Source organism: Rhinatrema bivittatum, chromosome 1 (genome assembly GCF_901001135.1).
Source record: "Rhinatrema bivittatum chromosome 1, aRhiBiv1.1, whole genome shotgun sequence".
In the NCBI taxonomy this organism is placed as follows: domain Eukaryota; kingdom Metazoa; phylum Chordata; class Amphibia; order Gymnophiona; family Rhinatrematidae; genus Rhinatrema; species Rhinatrema bivittatum.
Window position 1 is genome coordinate 706,431,407 of NC_042615.1, and position 27,031 is coordinate 706,458,437.

Consider the following 27,031-nt stretch of genomic DNA (forward strand, 5'->3'; position numbering starts at 1 on the left):
TGTCATTCTCTTGTTTCACGATTCATGAAGGGCATACTACATCTATGACCCCCTATAAAGAAACCACCAGTACCATGGGATGTCAACCCAGTTCTGGAGCAGCTTATGCTACCACCTTTCGAACCACTGGACACTTGTCATTCTAGATACCTTTCTTGGAAAGTACTATTTTTAGTTGCCCTTACATCCACAAGGTGAGTCAGCGAACTTCAAGTCTTGGGGCACTACCCACCTTACCTTGAATTCTACCATGACAAGATTACACTACGTATGCATCCTAACTTTCTTCCTAAAGTGGTCTCAGCTTTTCACTTAAACCAGTCCATTACCCTCCCGACTTTCCACCCAAAGCCTCACGCAAATGACAGTGAACTACGTCTTCATTCATTGGACTGTAAAAGAGCACTCGCTTATTATAAAAAGCGCACTCACTCTGAGCCTCGCAGCTCTTCCTCTCCTTCAATCCAAACGCACTCACTCTGAGCCTTGCAGCTCTTCCTCTCCTTCAATCCAAACGCACCAGGACTTCCTGTTACAAAAAGAACTTTATCATCCTGGCTTTCCAACTGTATACGTTTCTGCTATCAAAAACATTCAGAATCCCTATCTTCCACACTCAAAGCACTTCGAGTACGTGCGATGGTTGCTTCCGTTGCTCACCTCCACTATGTGCCTCTCTTAGATATCTGCAAAGCAGCCACATGCTCCTCGATACACACCTTCACATCCCACTACTGCTTAGACAAACAGGTGGGGGATGACTCAAGGATGGGGCGGATAATCCTAAACAAAAGCACTTCCTTAACTGATTCAACAAACTTATAAGAACTGTCCACCTCTTATTTTGTATTGAACGCTAAACTACCTACAACATATTAGCATGGAATAATGCGCTCAATACTTCAGCTGGGGACTCCCAGACAGCATGGCTAATTCAGCTGCTTATCTATGGAAAAAAGCAAGTTTACTTACCGTAAACGGTGTTTTCCATAGATAGCAGATGAATTAGCTGTGCTGACCTGCCTGCCTCCCCGGACAGTTCCGGCATTGCATATCGTCTTGCTTTGACACGGACTGAGGAGCCTCGAGGAGGCAAGGGAATATACAAGAAGTTAGTATAGCTGTGTTAAAAAAGGATTGGATAAGTTCTTGGAGGAGAAGTCCCATTATCTGGTATTAAGTTCACTTAGAGAATAGCCACTGCCATTAGCAATGGTAACATGGAATAGACTTAGTTTTTGGGTACTTGCCAGGTTCTTATGGCCTGGATTGGCCACTGTTGGAAACAGGATGCTGGGCTTGATGGACCCTTGGTCTGACCCAGTATGGCATTTTCTTATGTTCTTAAGAAGGAACACCTCACCAAAGACTTTGGGTGATCTTAGAGAGCTCCGCCACCTAGTGGCACGGAGGACGTACCCAGACAGCATGGCTAATTTATCTGCTATCTACGGAAAACACTGTTTACGGTAAGCAAACTTGCTTTTCTTTTCATCTCCCAAAGGGATGAAGTATACCAGGGAGTGCTCAGTCCCTGATGCATAGGGAATAATTTGACTGGTGTCAATTTGTCTGCAATGGCAAGTAGAGCAGCATCTCAACTAGCAACAGCTGATGTAGTATCAAGACAGCTCATTTTTGAGCAGGTAAAAATCATTTTAGAACAAAATAATTCATTATCTGAATGATCTTATCTATAGTCCACTATCCTATGCTGCAGTTATCAATCTCTCATCTTTAGGTCTAAGTTCACTTCACTTTAGTTTTTGCTGTGTCAGGTTCTGATCTGTGTGAGAATTTCTGAAGTAACTCTTTGCAGTTTCCCATGTATTTGTACCTCTAGCAATTATTTTTGCTTGTTTGCTGGTCTGATTTATTAAAGAGGTTTTTTAAATCTTGTTTTGGAAATTCTGTAGCTTCTTTCCCCTCATGTGCTGGTGGAGTCTCATCCATTCCTTCTAGTTGCCGAAATGCTTGTCTAAGTTTAAGAATGGAGACCAGTGGTGACCATTCATTTTTGTACTTCATTGCTTTTTGGGCTTTTGGGTCTGTTGATGCTATTAAATATGCTTGGAGGCCTATGACAGTAGCTCTGTATGTGTAATGAAATCTATTTCTAAAAGATCCTTCAGCTCTAGAGATGAACATTCTTGGCAGATTCTTATAGATTAGTTGGTGGGCATGGAAGCTTCTTGATCTTACATCCTATTTTTTTAGATCTTTATGGGGCCAGTCTACAGTTCCAAAATTATATGAGAGAGTGCAGATTGCAAGCTGATTTGATAGCATGGAATAAGAAGCCAAACACTTTTCAATATCTGTTTCAGTCTCCTACAGTACTCTTTTTGATTATTTTTCTTTCACTGATTTGTGCCAGATTGTTGCATCTTTCTCCATTCCTAGATATTTATATACACCTTCCTGTTCAAGTTCCTTTATACTGCAGTCTTCAGTCAGAGATGTTTTCAATTTTATTTAGGATTCCTCCAAGGAAGGTTGCCTTTGCACTTGTCCAAGCCAAATCTCATCTGAGAAACTATTCATCACTTGGAGTTGTTCTGCAAAATGGCCATCATAGGATCTGTAGTTTTAAATCTACAAATAGGTGAGATGCTATCTGTTGGGTATTAGCTCTAGTATTATGGCTAAATCTGTAACCCAAGGAGTTAATTAATTCACTCTGGATTTAGTGCCATAGAAAACAAGAGCAATGATAGTGAACAGGGGCGGATTGTGGGAAAATAGTGGCCTGGGGCATTTTTCTCAATACTGGCCCATGGGTACCCAATTACATATACAATATAATTTACATATATATGTACACACCCCTATATTTCGGCATGGTCCTCCCGTATCAACACAGTCCTATTTGCCAACACTCAAAGAATAACAACCCCACCTATGAAAAAGAATACCACAAATATTACACCAGAATCTAAAATATCAATACACCTCCTATCAGGAAAACAGAACAGGCCAAGCTACTACAGATCCCTACAGAGAAAGCACATGCTAAAAGAATGATTCATCTCAGTCTTTGCATGCAGAACACAAACTCTCACCAAATACAGAATAAAGCCACATAAAAGTATAAATAGAAATGTGCAGACAAAAACTAAACTGTAAAACGTATCACGCCAGACTATACAGTGCAACAATGGAAAAATAAAAATGTCACCATTCCTCGTGAAACAATCAATAAAATCAAGATATATAAATCATGAATCATAATTATAAAATCATACTAATAAATTTCAAAACAGCTGATGAATAGAATATCCAATAATTACTAATGCAAATTTTGAAAGCTTTACCAAACACCAATAAAATATTTCAAACAGCAGACACATCACATACTACCCAATAATTAAAATGGTAGTCAATCAAGAAAAATGAACTTAAAAAGCCACCTTTACTTACCCTCTCCAGCAGTTCTCCTACTCCTTTCCCTTGCAGGCCACACCAGATGTTATGTTATGAGTAAAGTCAATAGTGGACCCTTGGGCCGGCTGAGGTGGACAGCGTCCACAGGAGTTAATAAGCCGGGAGGCGGCACTCAGCTGGAGCGGACTGATGGCGTCTTCACCCTGGAAACCCAAGACCCCCCCAGGAGGAGCCCGTAGGGGTCCGAGTCGCTGGGACTTAGGAGAATCGTGAATGAGTCCAAGGTTCGAGGCTGGCAGAAGACAAAGGAGAATCGTGAAGAAGACCAAGGTTCGTGGCTGGCTGAAGACAAAGGAGAATCGTGAAGAAGACCAAGGTTCGTGGCTGGCTGAAGACAAAGGAGAATCGTGAAGAAGACCAAGGTTCGTGGCTGGCTGAAGACAAGGAGAATCAGGAACCGGAGCTGGAGTCAGGATATGTAGACAGCAAGTAGAGCCCAGAGCTGGAGCCAAGGCACAGCAGGACCAAACAGAACCTGACCTGGAAGCAAAGCACGGCTGGGACAAGCTGGAAGCAAGGCACGGCTGGAACAAGCAGGAACCAGGGCTGGAAGCAAGGCACGGCTGGAACAAGCTGGAACCGGAGCTGGAAGCAAGGCACGGCTGGAACAAGCAGGAACCAGGGCTGGAAGCAAGGCACGGCTGGAACAAGCAGGAACCAAGGCTGAAAGCAACGCTGGGAAGCAACTAAGCACACAGTAGAGTGACCTCGTTGCAAAGGCAAAGCAAGGAAGTCAGACGCTGGTTTAAATAGCCGGCCAGCGTCTGACGTCAGGAACGGGGCGGTTCAGCACTTCCGGGTGCTGGACCTTTAAGAGCCCCCTGCTCGCGCGCGCGCGTTGCCTGGCAGTGGGAGGAGTCTGAGTCGTCCCTCGGCAGCGTCTCCACGTGGAGAGAGACGCTGCCATGCGGCCCTGCAGGCCCCAGGAGCAACGGAACGCGGCGAGACCGGGAGAGGCAGCAGAAAGGTAAGGACCCGGTCGCTAGCCTAGCGACCGGGACCGCAACACCAGAAGCAGCGGTAGCTGCTGAAGCTGTCCTAACGGTCCTCTTCCTTAGGGACCACAATCAGTCTCTTTTCTCTCTCTCTCTCACACACACAGCAGTCATACCCTCAAGACCAGTTTCTGTCTCTCACACACCAATCATCTCCCCAACCAGTCTCTCTCTCTCTCACACACAGCACACACATACCAATCATCTCCCTGATCAGTCTCACACACGCACACGTCACCTCTCTGGCCAGTCTCTCAATCACACAATGCTCTCGCTCCCTCTTACTTACACACAGGATTTCAGTCACACACATGCTCTCTCTATTTCACTTACACACAAGCTCTCAATCACAAACATGTTCTATCTCACTTACAAACAGGCTCAATCGCACACATGCCCTCTCTCTCACAGCCACAAGCCAGCCAAAAACATGCTCCATCTCTCTCTCACACACACACATTGACTCACACAAGTACCCTCCCTGGCTCACATATACACCACTCACAGAAGCACCATTCCTTTCTCACATATATACATACACACACACACACACACACACACAGAGAAGCACCATTCCTTTCTCTCTCTCTCTCTCTCTCTCTCACACACACACACGCACACACACACACACACGCACCATGCCTTTCTCACACACACACACGCAGAAGCACCATGCCTTTCACACACACACATACACACACACACACACACACACACCATGCCTTTCTCACACACTCACACACACACACACACACAAGCACCATGCCTTTCTCACATACACACACACACACACAAGCACCATGCCTTTCTCACATACATACACACACACACAAGCACCATGCCTTTCTCACATACACACACACACAAGCACCATGCCTTTCTCACATACACACACACACACACAAGCACCATGCCTTTCTCACATACACACACACACACACACACAAGCACCATGCCTTTCTCACATACACACACACACAAGCACCCTTCCGATCTAAGGCCCCCAGCTGAACAGCTGGTCTCCGGTGGCAGTTAGCAGTACCGGTGTTCACTTTGTCGGCCCCCGCCAGCCTCGATTTTAATTTCTTTGGCTCCCGCAGGCTTGGTCTCCGGCGGTAGCTGGCTGGGAGGCGCCCAACTTCTTTTCTTCGGCCTCCGCCGGCCTCGATTTTAATTTCTTCGGCCTCTGGAGGGCGCTGGCTGGGAGGCACTGAGGCTGAGGCTGGGCTGAGGAAGATACTGCAGTGCAGGCTGCAAGAGACCATTAGCCACGCTGTCGAGACCACTTGACCAGCTAGTCCGGTCCACCAGGGGAAGCCCGATCCCCCGATAGGCCAATCTGCCCCGGATAGTGAATCTCCTCAAAATATTCCTCACAGAATCTTGATGTAAGGAATAAAAATTGTCCATCTTCATAATTCAGTTGAAATGTAATCTGCCACATTTTCATGGTGATCTTAGTGAACTTGATCAGTTCAGGATTCATTTTTCACAGACTGTTTGTCATATGTTTGTCTTGACTAATTGTGATTGAACAAGAACTGTCTCTTATGTGTATCTGTGCAGTGCCACATATGTCTAGTAGTACTTTAAAAATTATCAATAGTAGTAGTAGCAGAAATTACACGTACTTTTACCTTTTTCTTTTTTTCAGGAACCAGAAGTTTTAAATAATTTAATGAAAATTTTTTTTTTGTGTCCAGTTGCAGAATAAGCTAACGCTTCTAGGAACTGAAACAGTTGCAGAATCAGATGCTCAGGTAAAATCAATTTTTCTATCAATTTTTTTATTTTTAGTCTTAATTCCTAGAGAAAACATTTTTAAGATTATGAAAAAGTTTTCTTCTATTTCCTAATGTAGCTGGGTTCAAAAAAGGTTTGGATAAGTTCTTGGAAGAGAAGTCCATTAACTGCTATTAATCAAGTTTACTTAGGGAATAGTCACTGCTATTAATTGCATCAGTAGCATGGGAACTTCTAGGTGTTTGGGTAATTGCCAGGTTCTTGTGGCCTGGTTTGGCCTCTGTTGGAAACAGGATGCTGGGCTTGATGGACCCTTGGTCTGACCCAGCATGGCAATTTCTTATGTTCTTATGTTCTAATGCTTATATTTTGGTGATCCATACACATTTCTTTAAAAATTTATTTTAAGTAAAAATGAAAGCTGCTTTTTTTTTTTTTCGATAGTAACAGTACTGTGTTTATTTTGCTTAGATAAAAGCATGGACCCTGCTTAGCCACGTTAAAAGCAGGCTATGTTGAAATGTTTCCTTCCTAGTATATAGTGTTATATTTTCAGATTATCATATACTATTATTTACACTTTTAATAACTTAAAAATAGTCTGATTGGGGGTTGGTGCTTACTGGGAATTCTTTGTGGGTTCATTGGTAGTGTGGCACCCTTCCGACCTTGTGAGGCAGTCTACATTTCCTGTTATGTCCCAGTAAGAGGAAAACTGTAAGTGTGGAATGAGGAAAATGTCCCAGTTATGAAAAACTGAACTTGTAGGGGGTGAATTTAGGTCAGGCTGCATAAGTGCAAAGTCTGCAGCTACCTTTTACTCATAAACCTTGCATCAGTTTCAAAGTGAAAGTATGTACATTCTTTCACTGTGAAAATTATCTCAGATAAACTACCTACACACATTTACATCTGCTACTTTGTATGGGTAGATATTCTGAGAAAAAATATGCTTTTTTTTAAATTTACTGTTTATTAGCATTTTAAACATTGAACATGAATGATGCAAAGAAATCATGAAATAAGCAAAAAATCCTTATCACAAGGAAAACAAATCACAATAAAACTAGGCATATTACATTTACATGAAGGGGATCATAGGAAAAATTAAAAACAAAATAAAACGAAGCAGAGTCCAAGCACAAAACATGACCCCAATAGCGCTTAACCTTTTACCTACAGGTTATCATACCTAGAAAGGTTAATTGTACACTTATCAAGAAGAAACATCTCCAAATGTAAAGAATAAAAAAAATAATAAACGTATTCCCTTGATATAAAATAATACATTTACACGGGAATTTCACAAAGAAAGATGCTCCCAAGGCTACCTCTCCGTGTTTCATCAGGAGAAAAACTTTCCTCCTTGCTTGAATTGGGAATTATTATAAAGGGAATGGTGAATAAAACGGAAAATGTCATAATGCCTCTGTATTGCTCCATGGTGAGACCGCACCTTGAATACTGTGTACAGTTCTGGTCGCCACATCTCAAAAAAGATATAATTGCGATGGAGAAGGTACAGAGAAGGGCTACCAAAATAAGGGAAATGGAACAGCTCCCCTATGAGGAAAGACTAAAGAGGTTGGGACTTTTCAGCTTGGAGAAGAGACGGCTGAGGGGGGATATGATAGAAGTGTTTAAAATCATGAGAGGTCTAGAACGGGTAGATGGAATTTGTTGCCAGAGGATGTGGTTAGTGCAGTTAGTGTAGCTGTGTTTAAAAAAGGATTGGATAAGTTCTTGGAGGAGAGGTCCATTGCCTGCTATTAATTAAGTTGACTTAGAAAATAGCCACTGCTATTACTAGCAACGGTAACATGGAATAGACTTAGTTTTTGGGTACTTGCCAGGTTCTTATGGCCTAGATTGGCCACTGTTAGAAACAGGATGCTGGGCTTGATGGACCCTTGGTCTGACCCAGTATGGCATGTTCTTATGTTCTTACCTGAGTAACATCAAGGAAAATTTGAATTTTATGACCACAAAATAAAGCATCTTTATCAGTCTCAGCAGAAGATGACAATAAGTGTGGCCCTCGTCGCTGTTGCATCTTGCGAGGATTCAAAAATTGCTGATAGCTTAGATCTATCGGTGGAGATAAATGTATCCAAACCACTCTCTCCATCATTAATTTTACGCTTTGTAGCAGGAAGATACATCTTATTGGTAGCTAATTTTTTCCAATCAGCAATTTTTATAATTTTCCTCACATATTTCATAAAAAGCTCATAAGCTGAAATCAAACGAGTTTTAGGAAAAATTAATAAACTGAAATTTCTCGACCTATTCATATTTTCCAAAAACTCTAATTTGTTATGGAGCTGCAGATTGTTTGTGATTTGGGTCACATTGGAGGTTGCAAAGTATGCATTTGATTTCCCATCCCAGGGACTTGCCTTTCCAATTCTGCAAGCCTATTATCATGCTTCTCCAACTTGGAAAAGTTATATAGTTGATTTAAGTATAAATTTGTCTTTAAATATATATAGATGCTCAACCAGTATTGTTTGTTGATCTAATACTATTTAATCTGCTTTGAGGCCATTCTTGGTAAAAAGCAGAATATCAAATATCAATAAATAATAGTTGAGAAATGGAATCTAAGAGAATTTTACCACCTTCCAAACATCCAAAAGAGTATTATTAGAGGGTAGAGGGACCCTTAGCTCATCCTTGCAAACCTCATGGAAGAAGTAATGCCGCTGGGATTGGAATACTAGGGGGAACTAGAGCCCAAAACCCCATCTACTACCTGGTCACAGTTATCTTCCAAGATTATATTCTGAGACTTCACCAGGAAAGATCCCAGCTCAGTCCTGAGCTCCTTCAAGCCTACCAAGCTCTCCTTATTCCTCAGCTTGTCCTCTGCCAGCATTTCCATAGGTTATGAGTCTGCCCCCGATTTTTCTAGCACCTCTTCTCCTGACACCCTGGGACTCTCGATGACCAGATCCCTCCGTTGATTGCTGAGCTTTTTGATCAAAGCAATCACTTCTGCCTGGTCACTAATGGCAATCATTGAGCCATTTCTCGGGGGACAATACAACGACAAGAGCAGGGTTCGCACATCTGGAAACAGTGAGCCTCCTGTTGCAATGGAAGAGTCCTCGCTATTCTCTACCATTGCTGAATTCAAATGATGAACATGTCTAGCCATTGAGCCCTGGAGAGAAGCAGATGCCACAAGTATTCCTTCTATCTTCCCTTTCCTCTTACATCCTATAGTAAGAAAAATAGAAACAAAGAAATGTAATAGAAGGGAAAAAGAGACTCAAGCCTGCTGGCAAAGCTTCCTGCTTAGCGGCTATCTTGTTTCCCCACCATATACTCACTTTTGAAAATCTAAAACTATGCATGTAATTTCAAACCCCGTTCCCCAGGAACGTCTCTTGCCACTCTGAATAAACCTACACACACATAGAGGTTTGTGCAGAAGTTTATCCACCTATAGTGTGAGCAGTTTTAAATACCCATTTCTCCAGGTAATGTACAGTTTTCCATAGCAGGATGAATTAGCCATGACGTGGGGTGCTGTCGTCCAGTGCCATCTCTTAGCTCATAGAGCTTTGGTTCCACTGAGCATGTGCAGGATTTCCCACATGGGCTTTGCCTCCTGAGCATCAGTTTGGATGTGCACCCTATCTCTGATTTGTTTTTTTTGGTTTTTTTTCCCCTGAATTGATATCTTTTGATTCATTCTTTTCACATTTTTCATTTAATTTGTTGCTTCACTTCCTTGGCAGCTCCCCAAACAGCACTTGCTTTTAACCCATGGAAATGGCTTTAAAATTATACTCCGATTGTAATTGTCAGGCTGCAGTATTTTCCCATGGGTCTGTTGTAGCATTATAGTATCATATCGTATTTGTTTAAATTTCAGAATTTGTCATTTGCACTCATACATACGTAGGGCCTGAATTCTTAAAGGAGTTTTACCATACACATGACATGCATGTCTACAAAAAACTTGTAACAGAGTACATATGCATACTGAACATTACCACTGTGTAAATGCCTTTGTATTAATAAAGGAAACCGGTCTTCAAAACAGATTTTTTGATAGTGTGTGACAATCTTATGGGTGGCCAACCTTTCACAGATCAAGAGCCAAGAAATCAAAATGTATAGTGCCACACATATTTTTAAATACTTTTTAACACTTAAAAAGTTAATAACAATCATCATCAACATCATGGCACATGCTGCCTTTCTCCTCTGCTGGGGATGAGAGACTAGCCACAATCTACCTCTTACTCCATTCTTCAATCTTTGAACCCTCCCCCTTGAACGCATACTACTTCCAGGATCATAAGAACATAAGTTGCCATACTGGTTCAGACAGTGGGTCCATCAAGACCAGCATCCTCTTTCCAACAGTGGCCAATACAGATTACAAGTACCTGGCAAGTACCCAAACATTAAATAGATCCTAAGTTACTAATGATAGTAATAGCAGTGGCTATTCCCTAAGTCAACTTGATTAATAGCAGTTTATGGACTTCTCCTCCAGGAACTTATCCAAACCTTTTTAAAACCCAGCTACATTAACTGCCTTAACCACGTCCTCTGGCAATAAATTCCACAGCTTCTCCCTCCAACTACCCCCACTTCTCCCATGGCCCTTCCCCAGGTGCTCTACAGCCTTCTTGCCCCTTCTACTTTGCTACTGGGCCCAGGAACACTCAGTGATAGAGATTTGCAAGCATAGCTATAAGACAAGAAAGCAGTGCCAGGCCCTGCGGTGGCTCTGCTGTTCACCCAGATTTTCTTGGGTGAAGAGAAGCTCATGCAGGAGAAGTGAGACAAGACATCAGCAGGGCCTTTGAGTTTGTGCCAGCCATAGATCCAGTGCAGATTTGCTGCATTATAGCTATGCCTGAAGGTCTTCATTGCTGCAATGTTGGGCTGAGCCCAAGATCAGGCTCTGCTGCCTTTGAGCGGGTGCGTAGTTACCTGTGGCATGGGAGCCCAGAATTCCCTGATTGCTTGTAACCCTAGCCCTGTCTCTTTCTCTGTCTCTCTCTCTCTCTCTCTCTCTCTTCCTCTTCCCCTCACCCCCTTGCTTTGTCCAGTATTCCTCCTTCTCTCCCTCCCCATGCTGTATCCAATATCTCCTTTTGTCTCCCCTGCCCCCTTTTTCTTTCCCCCATCGTTCTATCCCCATTATCTGCCTCCTTCTGGCAGCAGACATTACAAGGTGGACTTGAGTTCTGGGGAAGAAAGGAAAGTGCCGCAACTTGGAAGTGAAAGAGCTTGCGAACTGGCAGTTCTCCACCCCTGCTCTATCTTAACATGGTCCTCTGTGAGGGAGCATTATAACCTTGTTAACTTTGAGATAAGCTGAAATGCATAAAAATATCTGATGAAGGAGATATCACTCATTGAAATGTGCTGTGTTGCCACTACTATTTGTCTGTTTAGTAGTTGCAATCCTTGATGAGACCAATTAAATTGCTGGTGATTTGTAAGAGCATTTACAGTTCAGGTCTTGTGTTTCTTTTAGTCTTGTAAGAGGGCGATTCCTTAATTTATCTTCTTAGAAGTGAAGTTACAACAAACTCAAAGTTGGCAGCTACTCTTTTTATGTAAGGCATGGAGGACCTTTGTGCATCCCTATCCAATGAATGTACTGTATGTTACTAGAGAATAACATGAAATCATTGAATGCAGCTATGCTATTAAGCATGACCAAAGCATAATATTTAGGCAGCATGCCCTAGGTTGTTTTTTTATCAGTTAATAAAGAGAATATAAATATATATTAAATAAATGGATTCATCTTTTCTTACCAGCTTACTTTGTTAATGATGCAAGTGAAGGCTCTAACTGCTGAGTGTAACCAGTGGCAAAAAAGAACTCCTGAATGTAAGGATTTTACATTTTTATTATGAATGACGTAGAGGAAAGGAGCAATCTGATTGGTTTATGATTTTAATTTTTTTCCGTAGATGAGCAGCATGAATTAGCCATGCTGTCTGGGAACGTCCTCCGTGCCACTAGGTGGCGGAGCTCTCAAAGCTGAAAAACTGATCTTTGTCAGCGAGGCGCGCCTGCTTGCATGATCCCTCGCTGCCTCAAGTCTCCTCACTCCATTTTTTTCCACGGGACTGAATGCACGCAGAGCTCTCTCTCTCTCTCTCTCTCCTCAACTTTCTTAAAATAAAAACAAAGGAGAAGAGGAAATCAGAGACACAGAAGTAAAAAAAAAGAAAATAAATTAACTGACTGCCCTTAGGAGAAATGAATATATCTTCTCCGGGCACCCCCCCCTCCGAACCACTACAGAGTCTAACCTCCTCGGTGGACCTCCCAGTTCACCTGGGCTGCTGCCGAGGAGAGCTCCGGGGGCAACAGCACACTCGATCTAATGCTGTGAGGACAGCATCCAGATCACCCACCGACGCATGAGAACAGCGAAGTGCTAGCAATGGCTTAACAACGTGTCCACCGGCACGCTGAAACACCGAGGACTAGAACACCGGCGCGTGTGCTGGAGGACCGGAGAACTGGCGCGTGCACCGGAGGGCCGGAGCATTGGTGCATGCGCCAAAACACCCACATGCGCGCCGGCAGGCTGGAGCACTGGCTCTTTGCGCCGAAGCACCGACTCATGCGCCGGAGGGCCGGAGCACTGGCGCATGCACAGATGCTTGCGCCGCTGGGTTAGAGCACAGGCGCGTGCGCCGAAGCACCGATGCACACGCCAAGAGGCCAAAGCCCCGACGCATGTGCTGGCAGTCCAGAGTACCGATGCGTGTGCTGGCAGGCCAGAGCACCGACGTGTGCGCGGTCGCGCCAAAGCGCCATAACACGCGCTGGCGGGCCAGAACACCAATGCGTCCACCAAAGCACCATGGCACAAGCACGTGCGCTGACGTGCCATAGAACAGACTTGTGCACCGAAGCGCCTCAGAACCATTGTGTCCGCCGATGCGTCCACCAGCTCGCCGAAGCGCGGGCGCGCCAGCACATTCGCAGGTGCACCATCGTGTCCACGAATGCTCAGATGTGTCCATTGGGCATTGACACACTGATGCGTCCGCCGACTGCCCAACACTTTGACACAATGCACAGACGCAGGATTCACCAACGTCGAATCAGTCGGCCCTGCAATGCGATGCCATCGCAAAACCGACTACTTAGTACAATCGCGGCGCATCCTACTTGTTGCAGGGATCATTGTCAGGGCAAGGTGCCCACAAACCACACCTTGCCCTGACAATGATTTTATATATATATATATATATATATATATATATATATATATATATATATATATATATATATAATTAATAAAAAAAAAAAAAAGAAGGAAGAAGACATGTCCTTCTTCTTCAATCACCGGCAGGGTTCAGGACTCCGGAACCCTTCCATGAAAGACACACAAGATCTCAGAGAGCATCCTATTCCAGAAGACCAAACAGCGACATACTGTGGGCATCACTACATCCGACGGACACTACAACTCAACTACGGTACTGCCTCAGCTGACAGGGTCCCTCACGTTCACTTCAGCTTCCAGTTTATAACGTTTATGCGGTTCCCAAGAAGTCTCCTCAGAGCACTGCTATCCATGGAGCTTATTTCCCACAAGGTACTTCCCAGACCCTACTCAACTACTACGACCAGTCTCTCCTTCGTAAATCTATCTCATTCACTTCATGAGAAGAGAGGCAACACAACCTCGAGGTACTGACTCATGAAGTCCATAACCACACAACAGTTGTTAGAAATCCTCCAAGATTTTTCCGACACCCCGGCGAAACCTACCGTGGGGACAAGACCTAAGAATCCCCCTTCGGAGAACCGCTAACTTCCTATCAAGTAAATCTTAGATCCCGTCAACGAAAATGTAATAATCTAGAGTCTAATTCCTTCGACTTTCGATGGGAAGGGAATCCGTCAAAAAAAAAAAAAATGGGATCATGAATGTACAAAGTACTAGACTTCATCCCATACCCACCTGACAAGAGAAATATATCTCGACCCTTTCGATAGAAAGGCGCTCCAATCCTCAAAACTGCAGCAGCAACAGAGAATCACATTATTGATATGTTGCAGTCTTCCGCATATGTCTCTAACGCCCAGAACACTCTGCCCTTGAGCACCACATGACATAGAGGAAGCTTCACTAAACCAACACCATTACCACTAGTCGCTGAGCTTCCTTGCGGGCGAGTGCAGTGTCTTCCCGGTTATTACTGTCAAACTGGCGAAAAAGATCGAGGTTCTGGACTAGCGGTCAGAGCAATGGACCCTGAACCATTAAAGCTAAGATTCAATTCCACCTGGCAAAATAAAGTGTAAACAACCTTTCTCACCTATGGAAACAGAAAGTGGAGCTCATGTCTCTGTCCGCAGATCATCCATTCAGATCATCTTTCTAGACGACTTTCTATCTAAACCTCTCCAATTTGCAGGGTAGGTGATGGCGTTCCCGAATCCCTCGTCAGCCTCCAAAGCTATAAAAATTTTCAAAGACTCCATGTTTCCACCAACTTTAGTAGGAGACAGAATCTCCCACTTCATTCTATTCTGGGAGCACAGCACAATCAACAATCTTTCAGAGATACCTGATGAGGAATGGATTCTGTACACCACAGGTTTCTGTCACCAAAAGTCTGAGGTGGCACTAGCACACCTTTTTCGTCGCCAGGGGATCCACATATATTTCCTACTTGCGGGTGGACACTAACCAATCCACCCTGCGACCAATCTTCCCATAAACTTCTTCTTGCCTGATCAATATGGGTACACTACTTCCTTACACAGAATCCCGTCTGCAACTCACCCAGGCCTTGCAGTTCATGGGAGCTTCTTTCTCTCATTCAGGACAGGCCCTTCCTTCTGAAACCCAAGAGCAGGACCGGACGATGCATGTAGATCACACTACCAGCGACTAACAAAAACCTCAGCCTAATGAAACCTCGCCATTCTCGAACACTGTACCCAATAAAGTCTGTTCTTCATCTTCCCTCCGTAGCTGGCTGTTATAATTAGTGAGGTTTTGAGTGGACCCTTAGACACTGTGGCAGCTGACCACGCCCACGGGGGGAAGTCCCATGAGGGGCCACAGGTCAGGCTCAGCTAGGACACACAAACACAGAGATTGATCTTTTATTAGACAATGTGGTGAAGCCAACAGAGGTGGCAGTAGTGAGCAGCAGAAGTAACCTAGCTGGGTTAGTATCCCTCAGGCGCTGGAACAGCGACTCCTCTGGTAGCAGTGCTGTAGTGGAAAGAACTGAGAATGAGTACAGTGGAATATGCACAAAGCCCCAGTATGGAGAACCCCAGGATAGGGAGAGCAGGCCCTCGAGGAGCGAGTACCTGATCCCTGAGAGCTGAGAGGCTTGAAGGTAATGTACTCACAGAGCGGTTCCACATAGGAGATGGCACTAAGGCTGGAACGGAGGCAGCCCTCGAGGAGCGAGTACCTGGTTCCAGGGAACAGTTCTGAGGTGAAGATGGTAGTACTCACTGGTGTTGAAGATAGCGAATCCTTCCAGGCAGAAGAGAAGGTAGGAGCAGGCAGCGAGTCAGGGAACATGGGCCCTCGAGGAGTGAGTATCCTGATAGCGACCTGTAAAGCAAGTGAGGAGCGGGTACCCAGTTAGCGTTAAGAGTCCAATGGAAGATTGGAGAGGAAGAGTAGCCGGGAACGGAGAGTGAATCCCATCCGTAAGATTCCCCCTTGCTAACTCAAAGGCTAGCAAACATTGTAGGCTTTAAATATCCGGGCAGCGTGATGTCATCATGAGGGGACGCCCCTGAGGTTCGCGCCAAGTAAGAAATAAGAGTGAGGGCTGTGTGGCGCGTGCTCCTTAAGGTACCAGCGGAGCATGGCGGGAGGCAGCGCCCAAGCCGGTCCGGGGACGGCAGGCAGACGCCACGGCAGCCAGGCGTCCATCCATAGCAAGAGGAGGTGCAAAGAAAGAAAGGTAGGCGGAACGAAGTCATAGGAAAGGGACGGTTGCAACACTGGCTCACTCCCTCTCAGCAGCCATAGAGATTACGAGTACAGGCTTGCAGCATCGGCATTACCTGCAGACTTGCCCAACCGAAATCAAACGTTCCTACCAGGGAGTGCATTCCCTTATGTCACCCACTTACAGATTCAGGGACTGTTGCCCAGAACTTCGGGCCCCCAACCCGCTCTTCAAACAAATGGGCAGTCCCTCCACAGACTCATTCTTCTCCACCCAAACAACCAAATTCCCCCATTCTGCTTCACCAAAGAGGGAATGTCAGGTTCCGGATTCCCTAAACAGCAACTGTAGGAAACCTAGATTGAATGGAAGCAGATTTATCTTCCTGCGGCCTACTTTCTGCCTGGAGTTAGTAACTTATAGGCATACAATTTAAAACATTTTCTTACCCTCGACCTGATATTCGTCAGAGGTAGACAACTTAAAAAAAAAAAAGAAAGGAAAAGAATCAAGGAAGACAAAGACACATTGGCGTCTTGTCCATCTCAACCACTTCGCATCTGAGCAGGGGTAGTAACCGCCGCAACAAGCAAGCTACACCCATACTTATTTGTTTACCCAGACTATGTTATTCGGCCCTTATTGGTTGTTTTTCTTCTCCCCTGCCGTTGAAGCAGAGAGCTATGCTGGATATGCGTGAAGTATCAGTTTTTCTTCTCCCCTGCCGTTGAAGCAGAGAGTTATGCTGGATATGCGTGAAGTATTAGTTTTACTTATCCCCTGCCGTTGAAGCAGAGAGCTATGCTGGATATGCATGAAGTATTAGTTTTTCTTCTCCCCTGCCGTTGAAGCAGAGAGCTATGCTGGATATACATTGAAAGTGAAGTATGCATTGAAAGCCACATTAACTATCAACATATATTGAATAAGCCGAATAATTGGTAATACCTATAGCCTATGAACTCTCCGTTAATTTTACATACTCTTACCCACCCCTGTTTTTTTTTGTTTTAAATTTGGAGATGGCAGCCCTCCATCCTTCCGCTCCGTGAAGGTGGAACACCAACCACTGGCATCCCGCTCCGTGAATGCCTCTGTGGCTACTGCCGCTCCGTGCAGTGTTTTGCTGCCTCCTCTTTATACACGTCCTCTAGACCTGATGGATCCACAGTGTTTATCCCACGCCCCTTTGAAGTCCTTCACAGTTTTGGACTTCACCACTTCCTCCGGAAGGGCATTCCAGGCATCCACCACTCTCTCCGAGAAGAAATACTTTCTGACATTGGTTCTTAGTCTTCCTCCCTGGAGCCTCAGCTCGTGACCTCTGATTCTGCTGATTTTTTTTCTGACGGAAAAGGTTTGTCGTTGTCTTTGGATCGTTAAAGTTTTTCAAGTATCTGAAGGTCTGAATCATATCACCCCTGCTCCTCCTTTCCTCCAGGGTGTACATATTTAGATTCTTCAATCTCTTCTTGTATGACATCCGATGAAGACTCTCCACCTTTCTGGTTGCCCTTCTCTGTACCGCTTCCATCTTGTCTCTGTCTCTTTGTAGATACAGTCTCCAGAACTGAACACAGTACTCCAGGTGAGGCCTCACCAAGGACCTGTACAAGGGGATAATCACTTCCCTTTTCTTACTCGATATTCCTCTCTCTATGCAGCCCAGCATTCTTCTGGCTTTTGCTATCACCTTGTCGCATTGTTTCGCAGACTTCATATCATTAGGCACTATAACCCCTAAGTCTCTCTCCTGCTCCGTGCACATCAGCCTTCCCCCCCCCCCCCCCCCCCATCGAATACAGTTCATTCGGATTTCCACTCCCCATATCCATGACTTTGCACTTCTTGGCATTGAATCTCAGCTGCCATATCTTCGACCACTCTTCCAGTTTCCTTAAATCCCGTCTCATTCTCTCCACTCCTTCCGGCGTGTCCACTCTGTTGCAGATCTTAGTGTCGTCCGCAAAAAGACAAATCTTACCTTCTATCCCATCCGCAAAGTCGCTCACAAAGATATTGAACAGGACTGGTCCCAACACCGATCCTTGCGGTACACCACTTAAAACCGCTCTCTCTTCAGAGAAAGTTCCATTTACCATCACACATTGTCTTCTGTCCGTCAACCAGTTTGCAATCCAGGTCACCAACTCGGCACGCACTCCTAAGCTTCTCGTTTTATTCACCAGTCTCCTATGCGGAACTGTATCAAAAGCTTTGCTGAAATCTAAGTAGATGACATTGAGTGCTCTTCCTTGATCCAATTCCTTGGTTACCCAGTCAAAAAAGTCAATCAGATTTGTCTGACAGGATTTTCCCCTGGTGAATCCATGCTGCCTCTGGTCCAGCAATTCTCCGGACTGTAGATAGTTCACTATTCTCTCTTTCAACAGTGACTCCATTACTTTTCCCACCACCGAAGTGAGGCTAACCGGTCTGTAGTTACCAGCCTCCTCTCTGTTCCCACTCTTGTGAAGCGGGACCACCACCGCTCTTCTCCAATCACTCGGCACCACTCCCGTTTCTAGGGATCTATTGAACAGGTCACACAGCGGACCCGCCAGCACATCTCTGAGCTCCTTCAGTATCCTTGGATGAATCCCATCAGGTCCCATGGCTTTGTCCACTTTCAGATTCTTTAGCTCTTCCCATACATTTTCTACTGTAAAAGGGTTTTCGTCTATTCCACTTCCTTCCAGTTTCTTGTTGTGTAGAGATGGTCCTTCTCCAGGGTCCTTTTTAGCGAACACAGAACTGAAGTATTCGTTTAATATTTCTGCCATTTCTTCGTCTCTCTCCACGCATTGATCATTTCCACCTTTCAATTTCACTATACCACTTTGAACTTTTCTCTTTTCACTGATGTATCTGAAAAATGTTTTGTTACCATTCTTTATCTCCTTGGCAATCCTCTCTTCCGCTTGACTTTTTGTCGACTTGATTAGTTTCTTCGTCTCCCTCAGTTGACTCAAATATTGTTCTTTGTGCTCATCCCTTTGGGATCTTTTATATTTCTTGAATGCTGTTCTTTTAGCCTTAATTTTGTCAGCCACCTCCTTTGAGAACCAGATTTTTCTTTTGCTTTTCTTTACATTTTTAACATAGAGTAGTTGCCTTGGCAATTGCTCCTTTTAGATTGGTCCACTGCTGATCCACATCTCTCTCGTTCTCCCAGCCTTTTAGTTCTTCCTCTAGGTACTTCCCCATTTCTTCAAAGTCCGTGTTTTTGAACTGTAAAACTCGGGTCTTTGTGCTTCTTTTCCATATTCGTTTAGTGATATTAAACCATACTGTTTGATGATCACTGGTGCTGAGGTGGGTACCCACCTGAACATCAGAGACATTATCTCCATTAGTGAGTACTAAGTCGAGTATAGTTCCTTCTCTAGTGGGTTCAATTACCATTTGTTTGAACAAAGTTACTTGCATGGCATCCACTATCGCTCTACTATTTTTAGATTCTGCAGATGGGATTTTCCAGTCTACATCTGGCTTATTAAAGTCACCAACGATCACCAGTTCTCCCTTCTTTCCTATCTTAAGGATGTCTTCAACCAGGTCTCTGTCCAGCTCTTCCTTTTGGTTTGGAGGCCTGTAAACCATTCCAATATAAATGGACGCTCCGTCATCTTTTTTTTAGGTCGACTCATAGTGCTTCTTCATTGCCCCAACTTCCTTGCAGCTCAGATGCTTGGATATTGTTTCTGACATAAAGAGCCACACCACCTCCTTTTCTATCCACTCTGTCCTTCCTTAACAAGTTATAGCCTGGTATTGCTGTATCCCAATCATGAGATTCTGTGAACCATGTTTCTGTTATAGCAACGATGTCCAATTGTGCCTCCGTCATTAGGGCCTGCAGATCTGGGATTTTATTTCCCAAACTATGAGCATTTGTGGTCATAGCTTTCCAGGTTCCCTCTTTAAGGTTATTGCTTTTCCTGGACTCCTTATGAGACTTTAGTTGAGATTTGTTATTCACTTCACTCTTTCCTTTTGCAGTTTTGCCACTGATGAGAGTCATCCATCTCAATTTGCTTTATCCTTTGGTTATGGATCTTGAAATTCTGCATGCATTGGGGGTTTTTTCTCTTTTCTGGTAACACTTCAATGTTTTTCTCTAGAACTTCTTCATTTATTAATATAGGGAAGGCTTTTTGTTCTTGTTGCACTTGATACTGTGTGTGTCTCCTCGTCACAGGTCTAATTCTGCCAGAGCCCACTGTAATCCTGGTTTTTAATGAATTTCTTAATGACCTGTTTGAGTGGGAGGGTAAACTTGTTGGCTGCCCATCTGTCAAGAATGGGTGACTGTGGGACACATGTGTTATCCTACCTGAGCCTACTGTATTTCTTTTTCTTGACTCCTGGTTATTCTTTGGTATTGGGGAATTATTTTCTGAGTAATGCAATGTGGGTGTAATTCTTGTAATTGAAGCTAATTGAGCTTTAACCTCAGTCAGCTCCTTTTTCAAAGAAGAGAGTTCTGCACAGATTGGGCAAGCTCTAAGTTTCCAGATGCTTTCCCTCAGAATAAAGGCTCCACAACAGTTACATTGGATAGTCCTCAGTTTGGTAAATTTTTTGATTGGTATTTCCTTTGCTGTTAACAATTTACTAATTTATCTTGTTGCTAATGTTAAGTTAGTCAGTCTATATTAGAAAACAAACCCTAGGGGTGGGTGGGTAGAGGGGTAGGGTGGGAGGGTGGGAGGGAATCAAACAGTTTAACCTAGGACAAGCTGGGCAGAGCAGGACACTTTCTGGAACTTTAATAGTCCTTTAGCTATTAAATGATCCCTCAGCACTTATGTGCCAATATTAAACAGATTATTAAAGAACAGCTATACAATAAGAGAAATGCAGGTATACTGAATCTTAAAAACAAACAATTAGCAAGGAACCAAAACAACTAATATACAATACCAGACCTAGAGAAAGGTATAAACAGAGCAGTTCTACTACACAGAGAGCCCAGATATAATGGAGCACAGAGCACTGTTAGAAAACACAGCAGTGTTGTTTGGGGGGGGGGTTCCCCAGAGAGAGCACCACAGAAATAATGAGTCAGAGCTCTAGAAAGAAGGGATATTGAGAGACTGTTTCTTTTTACACAGAGCTCAGAGACTATGAATCAGAGCACCAGTAGAGGAATAATAAAAAAACACAGAGTTCTATTATGCACAGAAATTCTGCTATATATTAATTTCAAATTATAACACAGGCTTATCTGCACTGGAAACAGAAGAATCCTTTGTTTCATATCAAAGTTAAGGGAAGGCCATTAATTGTCAACCGGACAGGACTCCGCTTACCGGACTAATTTTCCCCGCCACATTAAACGTCATATTTATGCCTCTGTTTCTTGGTCTCATTGCCTCATCTAGTTTCAGTTATTCTGTCCTTTACCTCTGGCTAACCTAGCCCCCAAGTTATTAATTCCTTCTTATATGTAACTTTCGCCTCTAGTTAATAGATGTTTAAGTTCTACCCCTTGTTTACATGTAAACCAATCTGATATGAAATCTTTTCATGAAGGTCGGTATATAAAAGTGTTAAATAAATTAATGTAGACAGCAGTGTTGGAACTGTATCTAAGTGAAATATCTAGCTTAATTAGTTAGGGGTAGTAACCGCCGCAATAAGCAAGCTACACCCAAGCTTATTTGTTTACCCAGACTATATAATTCAGTTCTTGTTGGTTGTTGTCTGTATATAGATCCACTTTTCTTCATTCCCCCTGCCGTTGAAGCAGAGAGCTATGCTGGATATGCGTGAAGTATCGGTCTTTCTCACCTGCCGTTGAAGCAGAGAGCTATGCTGGATATGCATTGAAAGTGAAGTATCAGGCTTATTTGGTTTGGGGTAGTAACTGCCGTAACAAGCAAGCTACTCTCCGCTTTTTTGTGAATGCAGATCCTTTTTTCCACATTTCCTCTTGCCATTGAAGCTTAGAGCAATGTTGGAGTCGCATTAACCGTGTGTATGTTTATTGAATAAGGGTATTTTCTCCAGATAGTAGCCGTCATTCTCGCGAGCCACCCACTCTTCATTCACGTCCTCTAGACTTTATGGATCCACAATGTTTATCCTACACCCCTTTGAAGTCCTTCACAGTTCTGGTCTTCACCACTTCCTCCGGAAGAGCATTCCAGCATTCAGCGACTTAAGACAAGAAATGAAAGCTAATAAGCAGGAGCTCCTCACATCTATGGACACGTTAAAGGAAGAGATGGCAGACATCGGGAGAAGGGTGGATGACTGACATGCATCTTGATGCCCAATCCCTAAAAATAGAAATTCTGCAAAAGGCAGTTTCCCATTGCAACAGACGACTCAGAAGAAATAATGGCAAAATTAGAGGATTTGGAAAATCGTTGTAGATGCAGCAATCTGTGCTTTAGGGAGATACCTGAAATAGATGCATATGCAGACTGTGGAGCAACTATCAAGAGACTGTGCACTTTTCTCCTGCAGCTGCATAACAATAATGCAGACCCCATGGCAGTATCAGATATAGAATTGTAACAGGCTCATAGATCGCTAGGTCCCAAGACCAATGATAAACCCAGGGACATTTTTGTTTGTTTTGCCAGATACTCAATGAAGGAAAAAATTTACCAAGCAGCCAGAAAACAACAAACCTGGGAATGGGAATCCACCAAGTCCAAATATTTGCAGTTATCTCCCCTATAACTCTGAGACGACGACTGGACTTTAAAGACATCATTACGGTTCTGAGAAGAGAGGGGTTCCGCTACCGCTGGCTTTTCCCTTTTGGCATCGCCATGACTTTCCAACGTGTGACAACAAAAGCCAAGACTATAGGCGAGGCGGCAGCCATTTTGAAGGAGGCTGGCCATGCTGTAAAAATTGTGGCTCCCGGGAAACCAACTTCATCTGCTGCCCTGGTCGATACACCCAGATGGCAGAGAATCTGTAATGGAGGCAAGCGACTTTGCAGAAACTCCAGAGATATTACTTGAGAGCAAGATAAAGGAAAGGGCGGAACATTATCGAAGTGCATTATGAACTGTTTTTTTCCACATACAGTCTGGTGAGAGTGCTTGAAGGAGAGGTTTTGGCAAAGTCATCTATAATAGTTTATATGAAGTTAATCATATGTTATAAACATTACCTGTTCCAAGGAATGCTGGGGGGGGGGGGGAGGGATGGGCTCAGTGAACAATTTATTTTTTTTTTATTTAACACTTTTCTATACCGACCTTCATGGTAGGGACCATATCAGGTCGGTTTACATCAAAAAGGGGGAACTGTAACGAAACCGTAGGTAACAGGAAGAACAAAGTTACATTCAACAAGGGAGGTAAACTTGGAAGCAAAGATTGCTGGAAAGAAAAAGACTAAGGAACGAAGTGCTTAGGATAATGATAACAACTGTTTTAAGAGTCAGGGTAGGCTCTTATATCGAGCTTGGGGATGGCTTTTTTGTCGTCTAATGAGTGTCTCGCCTCCTTTTGCTCTCACAGATATGCCAGGGGCACAGGGCTGCGGAGCCATTGGGAAATGAGAGGGGTGGGTGGAAGGGTGGGGCACTACTGTGGGTTTTACATATTGTATTGTTATGCAGGATACTAGAACTTATAATTCTCAAGCTCAGAATCATCGCCAGATGGCGTTACGTAACAAATGTAATCAAATACATCTGCAAACCATTGCGCGTTGTGGCGGCTGCGGCATGTATTTCTTGGTTGGGAACGTAAAACAGCGCCCAATGATTTCCATTAAGCTATGGTCCCTCAATGTGAAGGGCCTAAACAGTCCACAGAAACGATAGTTGCTTCGGATTGAGGTCCAAAACTCGAGGGCAGATATCGTCTTTCTTCTGGAAACTCATTTGAGAAAGAGGTATGAACGCCTGCTCCAGTGGACTCAATTTCCCCGCCAGTACCATGTTGCGGCCTCCAAGATGGCACGATATTCAGGGGTGAGCACACTCATACATAAAGTTTCACAGGGCCAAGTTGTACAATTCGTTGCAGATCCGATGGGGCGCTACCTTTTACTACAGCTGGAAATAAATAGAGAAAAATATACCTTATTAATTATCTATGTCCCGAACACTGACCAGCAGGATTTTATAGTTGATAATCGCCATTTGCTGGATAGAACAGAGATGGGGCACTTGATTATAGCGGAAGATTTTAATCTCACTACACAGCCCTGCATAGATAACTCGACTGGTGGTGGACTGGGGGCCAGGGGGGGTCGCACCCATCTCAAGACACTTATTAGAAAGAGGGAATTACAGGATGTCTGGAGGAATAGACACCCCACAACACGGGATTGCACATTTTATTCCCACCCCTACAATTCCTACTCTCGGATCTATTTTTTTGTGGTAGATAAACTAATTTGCCTCAGGGTTAGGGAGACAGAGAGAGGCTCTATTTCTTGGCTAGACCATGCCCCTATCTGGATAACAATTCAATTGGACAATGCGACGATAGGACTGTGGAACTGGAAATTAAACAACTCTTTATTAGAGGATGGTTCCTTTTGCAAAAAATGCACATGGAGATAGAATACTATCACCAATTTAATAGCGATGCAACACATTCCAAACCATTAATTTGGGCATTCCCCTTAGGGGGGGATTCATTTCACAGGCCTCGTATCAGAAGAAAGTTAGACTGGCGAAATCTGCAGCATTGCTCTCCGAAAAATCTCTATTGGCAAGGAAACATAAAGCAACTTTATCCAAACAGGCTTTTGCTCAATTGCAAAAAGCCAGAAACGATCTCAAAACGTTTCAGGCTAAGGATATTGCCTTTTAACTCCAATTGGTGAAGCAGGAACATTTTGAATAGGGCAATAAAGCAGGTAGGCTGCTAGCTCGCAAGTTGAAGCGCCAAATAGCCCAACATCAAATAACTAGGATTAAGGCTATGGATGGTTCCATATTGGCATTACCGGTGGAGATACAACAAAGATTTCAACAATTTTATGGCTCGTTGTATGCCGCTGATGCCAATATACAGGTAGACTAGATTGAGTCCTATCTCGATAAAGTAGAACTTCCCCAGCTAATGGAGCTTGAAAAACAGTTCTTTGAGAACAATATAACTCCCCTGGAAATTCATCAAGCCATAAAAGATCTTAAATTTAATAAGGCCCCGGGACTCGACGGGTACACTGGTCTTTTTTATAAAAAAATTTAGAGAACAACTTCCCCCCCATTTAATCAAGATGTTTAATGCTCTCCAGGACGGGGATTCTTTACCCCAAGAAGCGAATGTTTCCGGGATCACCATCCTGGCTAAGCCAGGTAGAGACCCTTTGGAGTTTGGGTCATACAGACCTTTATCTTTGATTAATATAGGCTTGAAAATATTAGCTGAAATTCTGGCTAATCATCTTAATAGGGTCATGGCTAAATTGACACATCCCGATCAAGCGGGTTTTATACCAGGGAGGAAAGCAGCGGACAATGTCCAATAAATTATAGACTTACTGTGGTGGGCTAAATAAAAGCAAACCCCGGCAGTATTGCTTGCCATTGACGTGGAGAAAGCCTTCGACATGGTCCATTGGCCATTTTTGTTTAAAACTTTGGAAAAAATTAATTTTGGTCCTAAATCCCTAAATTGGTTACTTAAGCTATATGAAAATCCGAGAGCCAGAGTTAAAGTGAACGGGGCTTATTCAGACCCATTCCTTATACATAGGGTGATAAGGCAGGGATGTCCTCTATCCCCATTATTGTTTGCATTATTCTTGGAGCCCTTTACTACCAGGATTACAGAAGATAAGTCAATATTGGGTATACAGGCATGGGGAATAGACTATAAGATGTCTATTTTTGCGGATGATGTTCTATTTACTTTGTCAGAGCCCCAACACTCTTTGGATGGAATGGTGGACCAATTGATGGAATTTAGTTCTGTGTCAGGATTCCATCTGAATCTTGACAAATCAGAAGAATTAAACATTTCCCTACCTTATGAGCAGGCTGACCCAAGTGAAAAAACAATTTCCATTTAGATGGGCGGGGCACAAAATAAAATACCCGGGTGTCTGGATAGGCAATCAGTTGGAAAATCTATTTAAGCTAAATTTTACTTCCCTAGTAGACAAGATCTTTTGAGACTTAGATAATTGGGAAAATTACTCTATCGCTTGGACAAGGAGAATAGCTACTATAAAAATGAATGTCCTCCCAAAATTAAATTATCTTTTTCAGTCATTGTTGATACATATCCCAGCAGAAATGTTGAAAAGTTGGAAGAAACGTTTATTCGCTTTCATTTGGAAATGGAGACGCCCATGGGTAGCCCACAATGTGCTCTACAGACATAAATTGAGATGCGGTATGGGAGTACCCCGGCTTCAGTGGTATTATGTAGCTGTGCAGCTAAGTGCTATATTATCTTGGCATAGGAGAGGGGAGACTCACGGTGGGTAGCCCTTGAACAAGCAATGCTGGGTGATACTGATTAAAGCCCTACCAGGTATCGATCAATGACACTCTCTCAAAGAAAATAATCCTTGACACCGAAGTTCCCCAAGGCTCCGCTTTATCTGCGACACTCTCTTCAACATTTATGTGCTACCGATATGCCACTTCCTCTCTAACCTTAAACTGACCCACTTGATATATGCGGATGATATCCAAATAATAATCCCAATACACAACACTCTGGAAGACACCTACAAAAAAACCTCACCAAAATAAAACTACTAACCAACATGAAACTCATCCTAAACTTCGATAAGACAGAAATAATAATATTGGATAGAAAGAACAACACTCCTCAACTACCACCACTCAACTTAATGAACCAAAAAGCGGCAATCTCCCCTGTCACTCATGCCCGCAACCTAGGAGTCATAATTGACAAAAAACTATCCTTCAAGAACCACATCACTATTAAAATCAAAGACGGATATCACAAA

General features: G+C 43.6%; 1 protein-coding gene across 5 annotated transcripts in view; it reads left to right on the forward strand.

Moving 5' to 3' along the window:
* The window catches only part of CENPK (centromere protein K), a 173,983-nt gene that overhangs the window by 57,950 nt on the left and 89,002 nt on the right, over positions 1-27,031 (forward strand). For 4 of the 5 annotated variants that reach the window (XM_029576233.1, XM_029576261.1, XM_029576242.1 and 1 more), the window contains 2 exons: positions 6,143-6,199; positions 11,978-12,050. In XM_029576233.1, the coding sequence (XP_029432093.1) occupies positions 6,143-6,199; positions 11,978-12,050 (130 nt within the window). The remainder of the gene's footprint in view (positions 1-6,142; positions 6,200-11,977; positions 12,051-27,031) is intronic. The other variant, XM_029576271.1, reaches the window with a different exon arrangement.